This window comes from Protopterus annectens, chromosome 14.part0 (genome assembly GCF_019279795.1).
Source record: "Protopterus annectens isolate FY-2018-M chromosome 14.part0, PAN1.0, whole genome shotgun sequence".
Taxonomy (NCBI): domain Eukaryota; kingdom Metazoa; phylum Chordata; order Ceratodontiformes; family Protopteridae; genus Protopterus; species Protopterus annectens.
Genome location: NC_056748.1, coordinates 974,668,980 through 974,691,146, shown reverse-complemented (window position 1 = coordinate 974,691,146; position 22,167 = coordinate 974,668,980). Strand labels below are relative to the sequence as shown.

Below are 22,167 nucleotides of genomic sequence, written 5' to 3'. Positions count from 1 at the left end.
TTTTATGAACATATCCGGAATCTGATGTACTGGGACAGTAAATAAAATACCACAGCTGTGGGGGGATGAAAGGGTTAACTAATTCAAATTGTTTAAGGGATATGTAAGGGATTTAATTGATAAAATTAATGACAGGAAAAACTTATGGAAGATTTCAATTGTTGGAAATAATATTAACTAAGTATACTGTATGTATAAAGGTGGAAAATGAGATTTAGGAAGCATACGGGTATCTCAGACAAATAATTACCAGTCCTTTAACATTTAAGATTAATGACAAAAGATTTCTGATGGAAAAAGTTCACCATTAATTGCTTACCCAGCTATAAACAGACAGAAAGACTTTAAAGAAAAATAAAGCAAAAGAGGCAGATGAAGTATTAATGAATTTCCACAAAAAAATTATTTTTTTATGGCCCTGCTTCTACTCTGACCATGAACTCTTATCTGAGATCTCTTTCTGGGCAATGGTCTAAAAATGTGGCTTGTCTCTGAAATTGAGACACCCTATAACCATATGGAGTATTTTTTCTCAGGGGGAGAACCAAACCTTGAAAGATCAGGGGATGGGGAATTCAGGAAGAATCTGGAACGGCATGATCTGTGGCACCCACTATGGATTTTATTTCTTGCATACTCCTCTTCTTTATGGTGTCTATAAGCATTATGAATGCAAGGCCTGTAATGTTGGGCCACACGTGGTTTGTGTCCATAAACCGATTTCCCTTCTATAGCATGATCATTTCTTGAAAGGATAAAATGCTTCAACGTATCCCTTCTCAAGCCAGCATCATCCGTCTTACACATGGCATTCGAGTGGTGGGACAGCAGGTGGTTAGCTGACATGGCTGCTTATGGTAATACTTCTCAGGTTCCTAGGACTTACTACCTGAATCCAGATCACAAGGAGCGCAGTCAGGCAACACAGTATGCTGGAAACCAATTGAAAATACTAAAAGCTTTGTTTTTGAGAGCAGACTCTTTTCTTGAACCTACTGAAAAGATATTTAAAAGTGACTCTTGTGATGCAGAGACCAGAATGAGCAATAGTCAGTCTTATCAAATGTTTTACTGAAAGAAAATTACTGAGTTGTGTGGCTTTATGGCTTACCAACTCTGAAGGGTTAGGATAATAATACGTATGTTTTTGTATGCATACATGTATGTGAACAGTATAAGAAGAAATATGTGTACTGCAAGGTGGGAAAAGCATGTAATCAGTGAAATGATGGTATAAGAAGGCATATTTCGAGAAATCTACCTGCACATATTATTTAGCTGAAAACACATGAGAGTTTACAGTAATAAAAATGTTACGGAGCCATGTAAGTTGAAGTAATCTGAATATAGCTGCATTATATCAAAGTTTGTTTTATTTTAATGAGCAAGTGAAATAGCACAATTCAAGATGTAAACCCAAAATACTTAGCAAAAATAAAACTGATCATACATTGAGTATTATAAAGAAAAGAACACCTAATGTGGAAAAAATCATTTAAATTATTTTGTGCAGCTGAAAAAGGAGATGTAGGCATATTAAAATACAGAAAAAAAACCCCGTTTCTGTTAAACATATTCAGTAACAGGGTAGCAGATATCTGGGACAGCCAGTGAGTTATAAACATGCTTTGATACTGCAGGTTAAGAGATGTGAACTGTCAACAGCAGCTATGTATCTTTGTTGGTCCATAAACAACAAAACACATCAAGACAAAGACAGATACATGAATAACACAGATCCACATGGCTGCAGCACAGGATATATAAATGCATAGTATTTCTGCTACATTGGAAATGAGGAACATTTTACAAGCACAAAGAGGTGGGAGCAGAATTAAACTAAATGTAAAAAAAAAATTAAAGCAATTACTTAGGTAGTATATGTGCTTAAGGGATTTTAAGTGCAGGTATATTCAGGTTCATTGAGTTTCACGCTTTTTTGTGATTCATTTATCTCTTTCATAAAATATACCATTGGGATGGAGCTGTTAGACTATAAACTAGATGAAATACAGTAATTAAGAAAGAGGTCATGCAGAGTAATGGTTTTTCTAAAGCATAGTGGTTAGAAGAGTATTTATTAAAATAGTTAATAAAGGGAGGAAAAACTCTCATATTGGTTAAACGTTCATACTCCAGGAATCTGGCCAGTTTTATTGGCAGAATATGGTGGAGAACCACATTACAAAATATTTGCAAAAAAGGATCTTAGTCCACATATCGGACTCTTTTACCATGCCCCACATGATCTTTCACCAAAGAAGGTTTTTTTCTTGTATATTATGTTAGCTTTCCTCCCTCTCCCAACTGCATCCCGCATCAGATTATATGCTCTTCTGTTTCCTTTTTGCAAACTTCCCATGACAATTCATGCAATTAAGGGAACTATCCCTACCATTTATTGTACCAGTTTTTTTTTATTCACTGAGATTACTCACTACCTAAGTGTAATTTGTACAAGTCTCTGCTGTCACCCTGTAATCACTGCACTACAGTTTTGTTAGCCAGGTCTGATGTTTTATATACTTCCCCAAGGATTATGTAAGTTAATAGCTATATCCAGCCCCACTAGCTCTTTGTTTTGAGGAAGAAATACTTAAGCCTGTCATCTCTTTATTGCATGTTCTTTCCTATAATTATCCTGACTGAGTTACTTACCTCATTGGACAGCCTTTCCTAAGCTTGAAACTTGTATTTAATTGCAATAGTCCTTGTTACTGTCTGGCACAAATAACTGCATGTTGTAAATATATGACATTTTTTAAAGAATTTTAAAAGTTGTATGATGATTTTCCTGTTTTCTGTTTTTGTGATGTACCTAACCAGGCAAAGAGAGATTTTTTTTAAATAACACATACCTTTTTTGACTTGTGAGGCAGTCATCTTCTTACAAGAATAGCTGTTTCTCTGTACTCTTCTGTTATTGCTAAGAGCAGTACACTAGCTGCATGGGCTAATATATTGCTGCAATATAACAAGGGATTTCCATTTTGTATTTACACAGACATACTTATGGTCTTTCACCCTGATTCACATCTTTCCAAATGTTAAAGTCTGCACAAGAAATGCACATGAATTTTTGTTTCATCTGTTTCCCTATACCTGCAAAAAATTGTTCTCATACAAACAGTCCCATTTTTAAGCAAGTTGAGTGCAATTCTTTTTCAGAGATATTTGCTTTGAAAGCTGCAGAGATCTTATTGCTTCTGTAAGCTATAGTATTTAGAAAAAGCACTACAAAAAACACACTCAGCACTCAGTTTGTATTTCATTTTTCTATATTTGTAATGTTGAATAGACAAGACCTATGCGAATGCAGCATCATGCACTTTTAGCTCATTTAAGCATGTTTGCACAAGCACACAGAATTAACTAATAGTGATCATCTCTGACTGCTTTATTTCTAGCAGTACAATAAATATTACAAGCTACAAAAGAGGGATAGTGCAAAATTGTGAACAATTCAGTGATGCTCCAGGTACTTTTATACTGATACTCTGTATGGATTTTTACTTTTTTTATATAATCTTTTATGTATCGTGTATACTAACTAGGTAGAATGCTAATGGAAGCACTGGACATCTTGACAAGAAGTAAGCCATAATACAGTGATGACTAATATGTATCAATCATCATGACACTAGATGGTGATGGTCACTTCTGAGGTATATTGTTGTTGAACTGTATTAATATTGTTTGGATGAAAGAGGGCTAAAACTCTGAGATCACCACAGGAGTCTAGATTCTTCTAAGTTGTGACACTCAATGAATTGATTGTTATGTTGTATGGATGTGGGGATATAGTATCAGACACTGGGGTGTTTTATGTGTAGTTCAAATGGATTTGACTATTAGTGTAGCAAAATGACATTCTCAAAATATGTTTCAATTATCCTAAGTCTGCGTGATATAGATGTGAAACAGTTTCAGTACCTTTAGCATTGCAATCTATAACTGTCATCTAATTCTTTTTAAAACATCCATTCTATACTCTGTAACCTGGTTTCTATTAAGACTTAGAAATTCACTATATTTGATATGGTTTGGGGACTAACATTTTGGATTTCTCCTCAGTTTACTCCTGGATAGAATAAGTATACAGTGCTGAAGAAATCCAGCATTTTCAAATGTAGTCAAACATATTGGTGTTATTGCAAAACTGCAAAACATGAACAGACAAATAAATTAATTAAAAAACAAGTAAACAAATGTATAATTTTTACTTTTGCCGTATCAAGACAGTAGGCCCCTGGGAATTTAACAGTATAGAAGGTGCGTGTAAGTCTCTTCCAGTTGTGATCTGCATGTATTATGTCACTTTAGTAAGTACATCTTCTGCTAAGCGCTGATATAAAATATTTAAAAGGTACCCTTTAAAAGTTATGTGCTAGATAACGCAGGTGTTAGTAAGAGTATGGGTTCACATGCTTGACCTGCTAAAGTGTGCACTTTCAGGTATATTAGCTGATGATAAAAAAAGGATAGAACTATATTCCTGAACTGTAGTAATTTAACCATTTTAAGCTCATTAACAGTACATGTTTAGCATATGCATATTTTTATTGTCTGAAAGACTGAAGTGATTTGAGTTTACTGCATTGATTATTTTAATGTTTTACTAGCTGCCCATTCGGTTCTGGTCTATTACTTTACAAGTACTATTACAAAGTAAATTGATGCCTGACATTTGTTGTTGTTCACTCTACGTTAATGCTCCTTTAACACATTTTCTGTTTAATGTGTGTGATAATCCCTTTGTAGTTTTATGTTCAATATCACTGAGGCCAGAAGCTACCTGCTTTCTATGTTTATATGAAAATTGTTCTAGTCCATTTTGGGATTCATTTAATATGGTTGTTGCACACCACTCTGCACTTCTAGTTAACAACGTTTTGTACCCTTTTAATCAAGTAGCTTTACTGGCATCTCAAGTGCTAGATGGTTTTTTCCTTTGTGCTCTTGCTGAAGACTATATATCTATTTTTCAAAATTAAATATTAAACTTTTAATTTTCTATTGCAGCAGATTAATAATTTCTATTGCATTGAAATCACTGTAAAGTCTGCACATATGATGATTTGCTTCTCCTTAAATATATTTCCATGTGTGAGATATGCATATAGGAAAGTAACTACTGAATTTATAATACCCTTACATTATACACAGAAATGTCTGCTTCTGGTTAAAGATTAACATATCAGGCCTGATTCCAGAAGACTTGCTCTCTGTGTAAGTTATAGCAGGCTAAGAGCAGCTGTTTTGGAATCTGGCCCCATCTGCAAGCTTATTTATAGATAGACCTTCACCAAAGTAAGTCACTTACACTGACAGCAAGTCTTTTAGAATCAGGGCAGACTTGCACTGAAAGCAACTCTTTTGGAATCTGGCCTATTGTATTTTTGCATTTTAGAGGTGGTAGTCTTTGAGCATGATTTCAGGGAAGCCTTCTTTAAGCACTGATTTATTCAAGCAATGATGATTTTATCCACAATTCGCAAACACTTTTTGGTCGACTTATAAAATGCTGACCAAAAGACTGAATTACAAACTATTGAAATCTCCCAAGTGGGCTTTAGTACGGTTCCTGCAGGTGGAACAGGTCCATTTTCCTTGCTCCTTCACAGTGAACAACTTGTGTTTCAGTATGTTTTGATTTACATTCCACGAGTTGATCAAAAATGTACAACAAAAGCTGTACATGTGGCAGTGATATTTAAGGCATGGTCCTCAGCAGATCCCTTCTATATAATATATTCATTCACTATGCTACTATTTATTTTTTGTTAATTAGGAAATTCCATCTGAGAACATCCAGTTTGAAATGGTCTAAAATGCATATACAGATTTTATAAACATTACAAGATAACAAGGCAAGTGATGTAGTAAGCATTTTGCAATTGTAAGGTTATATGCCCATAACATATAAGAGATACACAAGATAAGCACACAATGTTTTATATTAGTTGAATTATATTAATGGATAATTGGACATCCAGGGGGATTTTCAGTAAGGATTCGTGAAACAGCGGATTAGTTTCACATTTGCAGTTTCACAATGGAATTAGTCAGCTCCTGAGAGCATGCTGCACTGTGTTTTGTGGGTATTTGATGATTTCATATTCAAATGCAGACTTCCAGTTGATTTTGGGAAGCAATATTCTTCACTATACAAGTTAAAGGATCAATTGTTGTGAAAGGGTGTATGGTACTGCAATAAGGATTTGGTGTCAGGGTATGTATTTGGTTAATATAGTACAATATGGTCATTTCTTAGATTATCTATTGATATTTAGTTGGTGAACTCAAGCCAATAAAGCTTTTTAATTAAGCACAATTTATAGTAGAATTTATAGAGGCAAGTTTAGCCATCTTACTGTAGGTTTATTACAATCAGTCACACTGGATAGAGTGGAAGGTTAGTAAAAATACTGGAAATATACTGCACACTTGGAATAGAGTTCTTGATATTAAAACACACACACACACACACACACACACACACACACACACACACACACACACACACACACACACACACACACACACACACACACACAAATAATTATGAAATATAAGAAGGCTAAGTTTTTGTTAAGTGCAAAGATCTATTTACGTGACATATTATAAGTTTAAAAATCAATAGTGCAATGGGTCTGTAATCCCAGGGGATGAGCCTGTTTTTCCAAAACTAATCAGTCTCTAAGGAGTAAACTACATCCAAAGGAGAAACAATGATTCTAAATCAAACATTTTGGACACAGACCACAGGCAGAGCTTTAAAACTTAATTTTATTTCTTTGGATGATTCTGTCCTTGTTGGATTTTGTACTGCAGTGGCTTCTTCCAGCTTCTTCTACATAGCTCCTATGTTTTTTATCTGAAAATATAGCATCAGGGCTAAAGAAGCTACATCTTTCTCCATTAATTTATATATTTTAAACCCACAAAAACAAATGAACAAAAAAACTCAATGTAGCCCACACAGTGTCGTAAAAAACACAAACCAAGAAAACCCTCCAGAGTTCACATCACACAAGACAGCAGTTTATTAGCTGAGTGCTTTCATTCCCTCTCCAGTCACAACTTCATCAGGACTAAAACAAAATAAATCAATTTACTGTTAATTACACAAACACTAAGTCATGTGATCATCCCTGTCATATGAAGTCAAAATCTAGTCTTGGATAAGGCTGCTGGATTTTATTGCACGTGTGTGTGTGTGTGTGTGTGTGTGTGTGTGTGTGTGTAGGCCAAAAAAAAAAACATTTTTTCAATTTCTAACATATTGCAACAGGAAGAAGTTATATGAAGAGCTAATGCTCCAATGTACATTTCCAGTGCAGAAGAGGCATTTTCTTTCAAAAGACCATGCAAACTTTTAAAGTGAAATATGAGCTACAATGAAAGCAGGACTTTGATTGCTCTTTATGTTGTATGGCTGCAAAAAGTCAATTCCTGTGCAGATAGTTCATTAAATGTTAAACATTGTGCCATTACTTAGTACTAAATGTACTTGTAGGCCTCATACATGTTAGTAAGTGCAATAAATCAGTTAAATCTGATATCCCTAAAATAGAAGTTTTTGGTTTTAACAATTAGACAATGCTTGCTGTGCTGACTAATTCTTAAATCAGATTCTGATGGTTTAAATAAAGTGATGGTTATATACAAGTGATCAGATAGAAGGATACTTTGCTGTATCAGTATCAAAGCTCAGTTATAAATATGAAATGGGACTTGACCATGCAATTGTATGATAAAAAACTGCCATCTGAATCCCCATAAAAAACTTGCAATTGCCTCTATCTACCTTCCTCCTGGTAACAACCTGCACATACTTGAAAACATCCTAGCCTGGTTCTCCCACAACATACCATATGAGACACTTATCCTTGGTGATGTCAACATTGATGGGTCCAAACTCACAACTGACTCCCCCCAACTCAATATCCACCTACACGGCTTCCACTCGCTTCCATAAAAATTCCACTTCCAGCTCCATCATAGACTGGATCCTTACCAATTACCTCCACCAATACCACAATACCACCACCTTACCTGACTCCCTCAGTGATCATCTCCCTACCACCATCTTTAGACACTACTCCCATATTCCTAAACCCCACCTTATCAAAGACTGTCAAACTATCGACTTTCAATTCACCCCAATTTAACTCCTTTCTCCACAACATAGATTGGTCCATCCTAAAACACCTCCCCCTAAACGATGCTGTAAGCACTTTCAATAGCATCTTCATGAATACTCTAAACTCCTTAGCTCCCTCTAGGAAGATCAGAGTAAAGTCAAACCATGCTCCCTGCCTCTCCAAAGAGACTAGGTCCCTTATGAAATAAAGAGATCATGCTTGGAAAACCTGGACTAAAACTAAACAACCACCTTTTCTTCACAAATAGACAACTGAGGAACCTTGCAAAAAAACATACAACTAATGACAAAAAGTTATACTATAGCTCTGCTCAGCTTAACAACAAATCCAATCCTCGAAAATTTTGGTCAGCTGTCAACAACAAACTCTATCCTGGAAAGTCCTCTAATCCCTCCTCATACGCTAACTCTTCCTCTTAGGAAATGGCTACCCTCCTGAATAAACACTTTATCTCTTCCATCCAAAATCTGGTAACCTCTAAGCCAAACTCTACTTCGACACCCACCTCTCCAAGTCCCACTAACACAACTTTGGTTTCTTTTGAGCCAGTTCCCATTACTTACATCAAATCTCTACTACTCAAGCTAAAACCTTGCAGTCCTTCCACTGACAATCTATCTCCTACATTCCTCAGACTTGCTGCTGACTCAATTGCCTATCCTGTATCTATACTAATTAATCGATCTATTCTGGAATCAACTATCCCCACCCTTTGGAAATCTTTCTTCACTATCCCTCTTCATAAAGGTGGAAACTCCACTGACCCCTCAAACTACCGACCCATTGCCATTCTTTTCCCCCTATCCAAGATATTAGAAGAATGTATTCACTCACAGCTTCTCAATCACCTCCTCACACACCACTTACGTACCCCTACCCAGCATGGATTTCGTCCTCACCACAACACCACCACTGCCCTCCTCTCCTTCACTCATATCATTGCAGAGGCCCTAGACAACAATAAACTAATTTCCTGTCTCTTCCTAGATCTCTCCAAAGCCTTCGGTACTGTCTCTCATCCTCCACTACTATCCAAACTCGCAAATCTCCACCTATCCCCCTCCACACTTGCCTGGTTTAATAGTTACCTATCTTGTAGGAAACAATCTGTCAAATGGCTCTCATCCTTCTCACCTTTCCTTCCCATCTCCACTGGTGTTCCCCAAGGCTCCATCTTGGGACCCCTTTTGTTTAACATCTTCACCAAAGATCTTTACACCTCATGCAAAGAATCCTCCCTTATTCAGTATGCCGATGACTCCACACTTATATCCATCTCAAATAACATTCCTGAACTACACTCCCTTACCCAACAGGCCCTACTATCCACTGAATAATGGCTCTCTCACAACCTATTGATCCTAAATCCCAAAAAGACCAAACTCCTAATTTTCCTTCCCCATTCTCCTTTTCATCACAAAACCTCCTTTTTTATTACATCTTCTAACAATTCAAACATCCAACCTGACACCCACACAAAACTCCTAGGGGTCATTATCGATGAACTCAAGTTCAACCTACACATACTCCAATGTATAAAAAAAACCAAACCAGAAACTAGGTCTGCTATATCGGAACAAAAAATTCCTAACCCCTGAATCTAGACTTTCCATGGGCCAGGCACTCTTCCTCCCCTCCCTCTTATACACCGCCCCAGTTCTTACCAATATCCAGGCCTCCACTCTAAACAAACTGCAACAGACTTACCATAAAATAGCCAGATTCATTACTAACTCCCCATACAACTCACACCACTGCATTTCTTTAAACTCTCTTCAATGGCTTGAACTTCCCCAGTTTCTGCTATCTTATCAATTTCATATGCTACACTCTATTCTTTATAAACCCTCCTGTCCACCTCTATCTTCCTTAGTCTCCATCTACATCCCATCCCGGACCCTCCGTACTTCTAACCAACAATTACTTGATATCTACCACCCAAAAAGGTCAGTAGGCAAACTACTCTACAAAGACTCCCTTGCCCATGCTTGGAACAAACTTTCCCTTGACTTATGTTCAATCTCTCACACCTCACACTTTAAAAATGAACTAAAAGCTTATTTTCTCAATTCCAGAACCTGCCCTTGCCATGACCCTACCTAGTCTTCCTTCTCTTTATGTACCCTCAAAAGGACCATACTTAGTACCTCATTACACCTCTCTCTCCAATGTGTCTATGCATTTGCACAATTTTATACAAACAAAAAATGTTTATTGTTGACCTATTGAACTATATCAATGTAAAATTGGTACTTAGCTTCTTTTTAATGCAACTTTAACTTTATGCATGTAACCCAACATATATGTGAATCGTTTTGCTATAACTGCTATTATATTAGTATTGTTTAAAATTGTACTTGTTTTAAAATGTATTACTGGAGCTTTTCTCCTTGGGTCTCCACTGAAAATGGGCCACAAGCCCAGCTGGACAAAGCCGGTTAACAAATATCAATAAATAAATAAATAAATATAATAATAAAAATAGGAAGAAGACAGCATATGCAACATTTGAACTCATGGCACTGTGGTAGATTTAATTTACGGTATGTCAACTAGCTTTGATACCCTGTTAAAAGTGAAAATTAGGCCCAGCAAACAGTTGCACCAATTCATTCTTTAGAGGTCATTGACTGCACATGATTCTGAGGAAGACCATAACTACTAGATTATGGATAGCGTTTATCTTCCATGTCAGTGATCACCAGCAATAATTTGCTTTGTTCATTATTCTAATTAGAAAAAAGGAATTCAATATAAAACTGAGCCCAATAATCACCTGAAATATCCTGTCTCTTCATTCCCCATTTGTAAGCTGTTGGTGATCATCATGCAAAAAACTAAAATATACAAAGCCTGTCAAAGCAGTTACAGAAACCACCTTACTCATATCTGCATTATTTGAAGGCAGCTTCACTCCTACATCTGTGTGGAAGGCCATGCTTCTTAACCTACAACTAACATACCCTTCATAAATCTTGCATCAACCATCTCCAGTATAGCCTTCATAGGTTTCCTAGCTCAGCAAATAATTAAAAAATGCAATTAACAGGGTGTCTATAGTGATCCCAAATTGATTAAATATGAAACCAGCCAATACCATGAATCTCTCTTTTTTTAATTTTTGTTTATTTATTTATTTATGTGTCTTACAATTTACTCTGCAAATTACTCAATTGTCCACTTCCCTCAACAATCAGCCATCAACTTATTAATTACTTATACTTCTGAATAATTTAGGGACTAGTAACAGTTATTTCAGGAAACTATTTCAGGAAAATGGGAAATTGCTGTATGGTACTTCAGTTTCAGACAGAATCATGCTGTATTTCCAGAAAAATGTCCTGCAGTATAACATTTTCAGGGTTTATGAAATTTTCATTGGTTCCAGGACTTCTGAAGTTACAAATATTAGACTTTTATTGACATCAGTTTGAATACAAGACAGAAGACGACTCGCTTAAAGATGGTTTTAGAAAAAAATATATATTCAAGGATAGATTGTACTGACTTGAAAAATATATTTTATTCACTTATTCCCATTGGTTGAACATAGTAGTTCTATTGGGTTAAACATAATGCCTTTTTAGTGGAGGTCCAGGTACCAAAACTCTGCAGCTAGGTTAGACATATAGATACAAGATACACAAAGATATACAGAAAAAAATTAACCTGTGTGGTTAAAACTGGAAGTTTCAGAAACTTGAGTATACAGAAACATTAATAACACTGCACACAGTATATAGACTAATAAGTATTTACCAACTATAAAGTAACATGCGAGTAGAGCAGGGAGAATACTTGAAATGTAATAGTATAAACAGAATTATGAAATGTTAATAGTCTATAACAATGGAGTAATGACTGGAACAGATAAAGGTCAATTGAGATCAGAGGGAAATTAGAAGAGCTGTGATGGGTAGTATGTTTAATTCAAAGTTGTATTCAAAGATGGATTACTTTCAGGTATATTCAAAGGCACATGCTTTTGGATTTGTTGAAAATTATACACTGGGATTTTGCTTGTCTTATTTTGCAGATTCTGTGGATGCTTGTATGCTTCTTCAAGCACTATGCTTTGCTGTATTTCAGTTGTTCACTAAGCAGTACAGGGAATTGGTAAATGCAATTATTCATATGGCAATTGATACTTTTGCCTTTCTTTTTATAGGTTCATAGGTTTATACTAGGCTATCTGCCCTAAGGCATTTATAAGCCTAGCCCAAATTTTTGTGGCTTACGCCACCCCTTATATGAAAAAATACTGTGCCCATTAGTTTGTTGTGCCTCTGTCCAGCAGTGACACAGAGATGATTCCCGGGGTAAACCTACGATCTCCCATCCACAGGTCAAGATTTCTCTTGAACAGAGCCAGCGAGGTGCTGTACCTCACATGGACCAGGATTTTATTCCACAGCACAGGGAGTCTCTGAGTGATAAATCTATCCCTCCAGCACGTCCTATTTATATCCATGCTAAGATTTAAGTCGCTTGCTCTAGTGGTTTTGGTGGATTTGGATTTTTTGAGGTGGAGCATGTCCATTAATTCCGGGTTGGACATGGCCTTGTATGTCAGGCACATGTCACCTCTGAGCAGATGGTATGCGACTGAATAGAGCTGGAGTTTCTTCAATCTGGCAGCATATGACAGATTTTGGAGTCCCTTTATCCTTTTGGTGAGGAACTTTTGGGGTCTCTCCAATTGCTGCAGATGTCGGGTGAGATACATCCCAAATGGGGCATTGTACTCGATCATTGGTCTGATAAGTGAAGAGTACAGGGGAACAATTACCTCACTAGATCTGGATGTGAATCCCTTCATGATCAGTTGGGCAATGTAGAAGGTCTTTCTAACCACTTTAGCAATGTGAGTGTCAAAAGAAAGGCCACTGTGAACCTGTCAACATTTAATAAAAATGTTTCTGGTTTTCATTCCCCTGTGACATTAAACCACTGGGGATTTCATCCTTTCCCCATTTGGCTTACTCATTCCCTCAATGGGAGCAGGAAGGGTAATGGAATGCCTAGGCTGTCATGTTATAAAGCTGGGCCTTTGCCTCTTTTCCCTCCACCTTCCTTTATCATGATAGACAAATAACCCCAGTACAACATATGGGTATCTGGTGTCCTCACTCTTTCTGGCTGCCATCCAAACAAGTCTTGCCCACTTCCCAATAAAAGAGAGCTGGTCATCAGCTGCTCTAGTCCTTAACTCTTGGCTGTCTTTTAGGCATTTGGAACATTAACTGAACCTAGGTCTCTGGCATTATAAATGTGAGCTCTCTATTTCTGCAGTTAAGCTGAATGATAACTATATCCATTCTGAATTTGAATCACATCACCTGAGTTTATATAGGGGTCCCACCTACGAATGTAAAGTTATCTAACAGTCATTTATTTTATGTGTAGGTTCTGTTTTAATATTGAACTAAATTATAGTACTACAATATGTAGAAGTTCAGTGTGTGTGTGTGTGTGTGTGTGTGTGTGTGGTTTAGTACAGGCGAAGGTCAGACAACCATAATTAAACACAATTAAATTTATATCAAACAAAGCAGTATCATGGCTACTTTCAAACTTAATCTTGATTAATAGATGAGCAGTCATAAAATCCCCCTCTAATTTATTCTGTGTAGCCCTTCTAGATAAAGGGGAGAGAATGCTATCAAATTATGGAGTAACTCAAAAGAGTTTATTTGGCTAGACATTTAACTGTCCTAGTGACTGCTTGCTTAACATCAGCCTATGATGAAGCTGAGACTGGACAGCTGGCACATCAGAATACTGAATTCATCTGACATGTGCCCACTTGCCATTCACATCTACATGTGGGCTAAGCAGTGAGCCCTATGGGACTAACAGATGAGGAGAGGAGGTAATATTGCATTTAAGTGCATAAGTCCATCTTCAGGATAGCTGCTGAATTACTGAGTAGAGGTTCCAGATAGTCCAGTGGCAAAGAGCTTGCTTAGGAATTGGTGGTTGATAGTTTGAAAAGCATGAGTATGTACAGCACACATGTATTCTGCTGAATATAGCTTGTCTGTGGCCTACTTTTATATGAAACACAGACAGTCAAACCCACTTAACCGAAAGGGATAGCAGCAACAGTCTGTGTGTGTGTGTGTGTGTGTGTGTGTGTGTGTGTGTGTGTGTGTGTGTGTGTGTGTGTGTGTGTGTGTGTGTGTGTGTGTGTGTGTGTCTGTATGTGTGTGTGTGTGTGTGTGCGTCTGTGTGTGTGTGCGCGCGTGCAGATGTTGAGGGAAACAAATTCAAGATCGTAGAACCTCAAGGCCAGTTATATTAACTTGCTGACTGCCCATTTGACTAATTAGGTTTATCTGCAGTCTTTCTGAAAAATACATTGCATCTAAAAACAAAAACAATTCCATTATATCAAGGAGAGCTATAGCGTTTCCATGACCAGTTCAGACTCCATACTGTGAATGAAATTTATTGTGAACGCTGAAATAATGATACTATAAGTGTCGAGTTTTCCAGTACTTTAGGAGGATACAGAAGGTTAGCTGGCTAATAGCTACTGAATGAAGATGATGGACCGCAGTTACATATGGATTATTACTTCTAGCTTGTTTAGGAACACATTTCTCTTTTGCTTTGCACACACTCTAGACTGCCTTCAGGACCATCAGCAACCAGATCACATTCCTCTTTTACTACTTGTTTCCAGGCAAAAAGGTCTTCATCATTCTGGATGTTCATGATAATGTAAACCTTCCTTTCCTTTTAGTATTCTTGCCACCTTCTCTTGTACCCTTTAGGTTAACATCATCTCCCTCTGTCTAAGTGGCCTGGAGAACCACGTACTATACTCCAGCTTGTACTGCAGTATTGCCCCCTAAACTGGGTATATGACCTTTTAGGGTCTGGTGTTTGTTCCATGCATGATGTAGCAAGCACCCTGTTCGGTTTCACCATAACCCTTTCATTCTGCAGCTGGTAATCCAATCTTAGAATTGCCACTCTCCCAGATTGTCCTTTGTCTGATCCATTATGTCCTTATTAGTCCCACTAATGCATGGTGTGCCCTTGGAGTGTTGTAGACTCAAGGGATGCCTTATATTTTTTTATGTTAATATTTAGCTTCTGTTTTACTTTGGCCTCATATCATCCAGAAATGAAGTCCTGACTATGTCATAGGCAACCTCTGTTCAGTCAGTACTATGTGTACTGGAGGGTCCAGCTGGGCAAGGATTGTCTCATCCTGCTGACATCATCTTCCATATCCTAGTGGGGTGGGAGGTGGCATAGCCAGCCACATTGGTGACATCTCCTGGACATGGATCATCAGTGGAAGAGACAGGTTTATTATGTTAAGTGGTGCATGTGCTACTGAGTCAGCACCATAACTCTCAACCTCTTAGCACAAGAAATCTGGACAAAGCCAAAAATAATGGGGAGACAAAGGCTCAAAAATGGGGACAGATTTTAAATATTGGTGTTATAAACTTAAAAAGTTGCTAGAATAGCATGATTTGTGTTAGTATGCAAGTTCTGAAGGATTTACCTGCAAGAATGTCCTTTTTAAATCCTTCATGTGACCCATGTCTTTATACTGTCCTTCCCTGTCTGGCTTTCTTATTATTCTTCTAAGACATAGAGCCAAATGCTTTGAGGTCACAGTATGATGACATCATCTGGCATTTCCTTGCCCAGTTTTTCTAGCAGCTGACATAAAAGTGCACTGGGTTTGTCTGACAGGATCTTTTAGTCACAAACCCATGGTGGCTAGTGCTCTGGAGCTGGATGTCCATGTTTTCTACCATCTGCCCTGCTATTGAAGTATGTCTGACTAATCCATAGTCCCCTAACTGGTGGTATGCCATTGATGGGACAGTTCAATGAACTTAATTGTTTTCTCTGTACTGCTGTAACATTGTAGGTAATTTATTTTAATAAGAGGCAGTAGGGGATTTTTCTACCTGTTAAGAAAATGGGGGGGGGGGCTTGTTACTTTTGTTTTTTGAAGTTTGCAAAAGTATTCACTTTCATGAAACAGAACTTGATCACATGACCTTTACTTTGCTGCTTGTGTATGGCCATGATCACATCCCTTTTCATTGCTACATTGCTTCCCCTATAGTCTCACCCAGCTGCATAACCAAGTTTCTTCTAAGCTTCTTGTCTCCACCCAGTAACAAGCAACAGCCAGCCTACCAATACATTATTCCACCTTTCCCCAGAGGAGAAGTAAGTAGGCTGTATTGTGCCATTCCTCTCCCCGTGTCAGCTTCAGCAGGTACTGGTCACCTGGGCTATGCTTAAGCCTTTATTCTTCTATGCCAGATGATATGGCTAAAGCTGTACTTGTCCTATGACCTGGCAAAATCTCAGTGCCATTCCCTCTGGCTAGATGTTGAAAATGTAACACATTTCTTTTTCTACTTATAATAAGAAATACTGTGCTCAGTATGTTAGTCAGCTGTACTCAGACCTGACCTGTGTGCCTCTCTGTTGCTCTACCTTAACACTGCTCCTTCCTTGCCTTGCTCCACTCCTGTCTACCTTACTCCCTGAAGCATAACTGGTAACTGCCCCCAGTGTGCTGCTCTTGTCTGTGTGGCTGTAGAGCCCATAGGTACTTTCATATAGCAGAAACTTCTAGAAGCCCTTAAGGTCTTCTGATTCTGAAAAAGTAAGATATTGCATAAAAAGACATGGCAGGACAACTTGATATTAGTTGAACATGCAGACTGAAGGCAAATTATTGCAGTACTAGAAAAAAAAATTGTGTATAGTAAAAGTAACTGGTAGATATGGGACACGTCTTAAAAAGCATTTGCTTTTAGGACAGTTAAAAATGTGATTAGGGCAGGTGGGCAGGTAAGATGCAAACTACTGAAAGATGCTGTGCGAGATGTTATAAGGCAGTACTAGCAAAGTAATACAAGTATGTACCCTGCTGGTTCAGTATGACTAAGATGCTTTTGTGTATGGTGGTAAATGGAAATGCAGCACAGCTGTGCAGTGGTTAGGGATTTTGCCACACAGAACTTGTACTTGGGGTCAGATTCTGCACAAGGTACCTTCTGTGTGGAATCTGAATATTTTCTGTGTCCATGTGGGTTTTCGCTGTGTGTACTTGGATTTTTACACATTCAAAGATGTGCTATAGCTGATTTGACGATCCTAAATTGCTCATGGGGGTGTGTGTTTATGTAAGTATATGTGCACGTGCTCACCCGTACGCACATGTCTGTTTGTGCATCTGGAGATAAATTGGCATTGCTGTCCAGAACTGCTTCATTGCCTTACACACTCTATTTGCTAGTAGAGGTTCCAGCTCCCCGTGACCCTTAACTGGGTAAAATGGGAATCAGAAACTGAGTGAATGAATGAACCAACTTATCTACCAAAACTAATAGAGTTTATGCTTATATTTTATCATATTCCATGTATGAAAATGTTTTAGAATAAGTATCTTTATATATGTTAGCATATAAAGTGTCTGTTTATTGCCTGCCTTAGTGAGCATCAAGTGTCTTGCAGATTTTCTTCTTCACCCTTAACCCTTGCTCCAATACTGTGAGTAATTTGATATTTTCCATTTTGAAGTGCAATATACCTCAAAAACTTCAAGCTGCCAACTATGATAACTATTTTCCTAGATGAAAACAATCAACTAGGAAATTGTTTTTTTGAGCTTTACATATGTCCCAGATGTCAATAAAACGATTCCTCTGAAACATCATTTCATATCAAACATTTGTTTTTACAGTTCTAATTTAATATGAGGCTTTGATATCAGAATTCCCACATCTATCAATTTTCTATTTATTTCCTAGTTAATTAGATTGAATGGCTTTCTTGTTATGTTCTTTACTCATATCAGTGGTATACATGTACAGAAATTTGTAGTTCTTTTCAGACTTAGATTCATCAATGAGTTTCATTACGCATTTGGTTCTTGCCCTTGATAGACATTTGTGTTTTTGTTAATTTCATCTTTTGCATGTCATTTTATCTGTAGCGCACAAATTCCACATTAACTGCTACCTATTTGAAGTGTTTCAGGGTTGAACTCTTACCTTTTACTTCCTTTGCATCTGAATGCGGCAACATTCCTTTTCTATTAGAACTTGCACTCATTATCACTACAGTATGTATGTGGGTCACTTTGTTATATTTTGAGGGGAAGCATATGACCTTCCAAAGTAAACTACAGCTTTAAATAATGCCATCAGTACAAACACAAAAAAAATTACCATTAAATACACGCTGCACCAGGCAAGAACACATCATCACCACGTTTGATATTTCACACTTAGACTGGCACATTTGTTAACCATACAACAATGACCTAAGTAGTCAACCATATAAGCAATCAAGCCGATCTTCATCAACGTCCTAACAATAAACTTTCATTTGCAAAAGTCAGCTCAATAGTTTTGAACAGTAAGAAAAGTAAAGTAATAAATTTAGGAAGCACAAATGTAAACAATACATAGCCATCCGTAAGTCAGTCTGCTCAGACAGTGACATTGGCATCATAGCAGGCAACTGGGCATTAATAAAAATCCAAGCAATGTAGTTAGGAAGTATTTTATCAGTATTAAATCATTTTTAAGAACACTTTCATCTCAACATCCTAAAGTTATGATTCCTCTGTTTAAGAGGATAAGATCACAGATGGAATGTTCTATATATTTCTGCAAATATACCACTAGGCATGGTGTAGAACAGATTCACAGTTTTTTACTAAATGCATTTCTACTATCTGCTGTCTTGAGGTTAGAACAAATTCAGAAACTTCTACCCTGTCCCATACTTCAGGAGGCTGGTAATGTTAAGAGTGCATTTTAATTAGTAGAGGCTGACTAGAGATTTACTTTGGGTTTACAAGTGTTCAGAAGATGAATACTTAGTGACCATAACAGGGAGTGGGTTCACATACTATCACTTCCAAACATCGCTTCATGTATGATTATCCTGAGGTTTTGTGTTCCCACTTTGATGTTACACTAATCTCCGAGCAGTAGTAATAGTCAGTAAAGTGAAGGAGTCAAATCCCCCATTTAAGTTTTTTTGTAAACCTATAAAGTTTTCATTTTTTATTTATTTTTTTTAATTTTGTAAAAGACAAGGAGAAAAAAAAACACTCCATGACATGAGAACACTCTCAGGTGAGAACATTTTGGTATTGTTATTCTGTGTTTGGAATCTCAATATTTTTTGATATAAAAAACTTTTAAAATATTTTCATTACAGTTGTAATATAGGGAACAAAATTATGTAAAGAATCTATAGGATGCATATAAAGTGCTGGCACTGGAAGAAAGACATTTAAAGAAGTATTTAGGTTAGGAATTGTGAATAAATAGCCTTAGGAAACAGCGAGGCATGAGACTTGCATAAAACATGCAACAGTTAAATATTTTTATTAAATTAAAAACACTGAACAAAGCCAATGTTTTATGCTTTTGGAGATACAATACTGTTGTATTTTACAGAAATTATTAGGTAATATCTGAAGTATTTTGATAAATTTCATCCTTGGTCTGCAATATAAAGCTTTAAACTTTTTGAAAGTTCTCATGCATTACTTTCCTATCGATTGAGAAATTGTCAAGTATGTTGTTATTTCTTTTTTTGAAATGTAAATTGCTTAGTGTTGTGTTTCTAACAAACTGACATTACAGTTACTAATAAGCCTGTGGCAGTCATTAAAAAACATGCTTGCTGTAATTGCTTGAAATAGATAAGACATAAACAAGTAAGCATGTGTAAAGTGAATATAAATGTGCAGAAAATAAAAAAAGTCTTCATAAATCTAATAATATTAAAACATGTATAATTTCACAACAGTTAGTCAAGAAAAATGTTAAAGAAGCACTACTACTATCACATTTTCCTGACATTAAAATCAAATCTGTTTATTTATTTGGAAAATAAACTGGTATGGTTTTATTTGCCTTATTCTTTTTCAGGAAGCCCACTTTGCTCATGCTGTGTTCCAGATCCAATGGGACTGTCATTCCTGCCAACTTATGGATGCCAGAATAACCGTACAGCTAGTGTTGCGGCTCTACGGATGAAAGCGAGGGAACATTCCGAGGCAGTACTTCAGTCGGCGAATCTCCTACCGTCAACAAGCACTACCCCAAGTCCCACAACAAAAATCACAGAAGACAGTATCCTGGACAAACACAGTCACAGTAAGGAACACAGTGAGAAAGACAAAAATGTATGAACATATTCCTCTGGAAATATGTATTGGTGTATATACAAGGACATTACAAACACAAGGATATACTATCAGGTTCCCCTCCAGCTTCCAGATACTTAAGGAATCATTTCTGAAGAAAATCTTAAGAATTTTAAGAAGCATATTTAATGCACTGACGTTAATCACTTCCCTTTTACTTGCAGATTTCTTTTAGCATTACTTATTTATGTGAGCAATTACTAACTTTTCCACTTATTTCACACTACGTAAACATATTATATTAATATGGACCTGGGTGGTAGCAGTTCGCTATCAGTTTGTGGTTGATCACAAATAATTCCACTAATTTTGCAGTTTATCATATTTATATTATGGCTGAGGCAGCCTGTTTGTGCATAAAGGGGAGAGAATTCAGAGGAACTCTTTAAAAGTTGATCAGAGACTGATTCCAATGGCAAAGGTATGATTCCAATGGCAAAGGTATGAACTGCTACACAACATATAATGCTGATGTCATTGTAGGCAGCTTTCAGCACAACTTTATATTTGTTTTATGTTAAGAGACTCTTATAAACGGTTTTCATTTGGCTTATAGAATTTCTTAGATATTTACATAGCATGGTTACACAATTCTTTGATGTCTTTTCTTATCTTTTGTATGTAATGTACAGTGCAGGAAAATCTGAGTCCAGTGGCAAAGCTGTCTCCAGCTTTGACTAAATCCTTTTTCTAAAATAATAAATAATAAAAAAAAAAAAAAAGATATGCACACGTTATCTTTTGACTTTCCAAGTTAAAATAACTGGATAATAATTACCATGCCCATTCAAAAAAAAAAAATGAAATGGTGAGTTTCACAGCACTTCTATATGACAAGGTTTATTGTTCCTTGTTTTTTTTTTTAAGTGTTTGGGTTCTAGACTACTTTGAAAAAGACATTTTGTTCAATGATGTGAAGTTTTGTTGGACCTCTGGTATATGTTTATTGAAAATGGTGGTCTGACAAAATTGATATTGCATTGCTTCTCACAAAAAGAAAAAAAAAAACACTGGTTTGACTACCCTTTGTGAAAGGACCGCATGTTTCACATAATAATTGTGAAAAGTAGTGTAATATATTGTATAATATCTGATTTAATAAAATATATTCCATTATCAGTTAATTGCTGGGGTTTTTCATTATTTTGTATAAGGTTTATTTCTGAAATGTTGTTTCAAGTTCTACTATGGATTGCCAAACTGCAAATTTGCAAGTGTCACAAAGGAAGAAAAATAATGCCCAAAACACAGGAGAGTGACAATTTTAACTAAAGTATTGTTTGCAGGGGTAAGTCCCCCTTGTAACCCCACACATGGATTGCACTAACTTGAAGAGACAAATCTTCCAAATAAGGGAGTCATTGCTGGTGGATGCATAGAAATCATACTAGCAATAATTTCCTATGGAAAGCAGCAACTGACATTATGTTCCTCTGTATTTTTGCTTCGATCATACACTTGAGGAATTTTACCTCGACCACCTGTAGGGAAGCTGTGATTTCACTAAAATGTAATTATGTTATGTTTTCTAAATTGCCCTAAACTTCGTGTGAGAATCTGTCATTAGAGTGTATGGAGGCAGACAGACTCCTGTATACCTGCCTTCATTTAGCATGCATTTTCTTTACAATATCTATTACAATTAAAATAATAATAATTTATATTCTTTTCTATCTCAAAAACCTGCTTTATAATTTGTCTCAATGACTTACAGAGACAGGTGAATTATTATTAATATATTTTATTTAGATGCAGGATGTCCTTTTCATTTTTTTA

The 22,167-nt window shown here is 36.6% G+C and overlaps 1 protein-coding gene across 1 annotated transcript in view; it reads left to right on the top strand.

The window, feature by feature from the left end:
- DRGX (dorsal root ganglia homeobox) overlaps positions 1 to 21,113 on the top strand; it is a 76,530-nt gene extending 55,417 nt beyond the window's left edge. Inside the window, exon 7 of the mRNA XM_044056769.1 lies at positions 20,114 to 21,113. Within this exon, the coding sequence (XP_043912704.1) occupies positions 20,114 to 20,376 (263 nt within the window). The 3' untranslated portion in view covers positions 20,377 to 21,113. The remainder of the gene's footprint in view (positions 1 to 20,113) is intronic.
- The last annotated feature ends 1,054 nt before the right edge of the window (positions 21,114 to 22,167 follow it).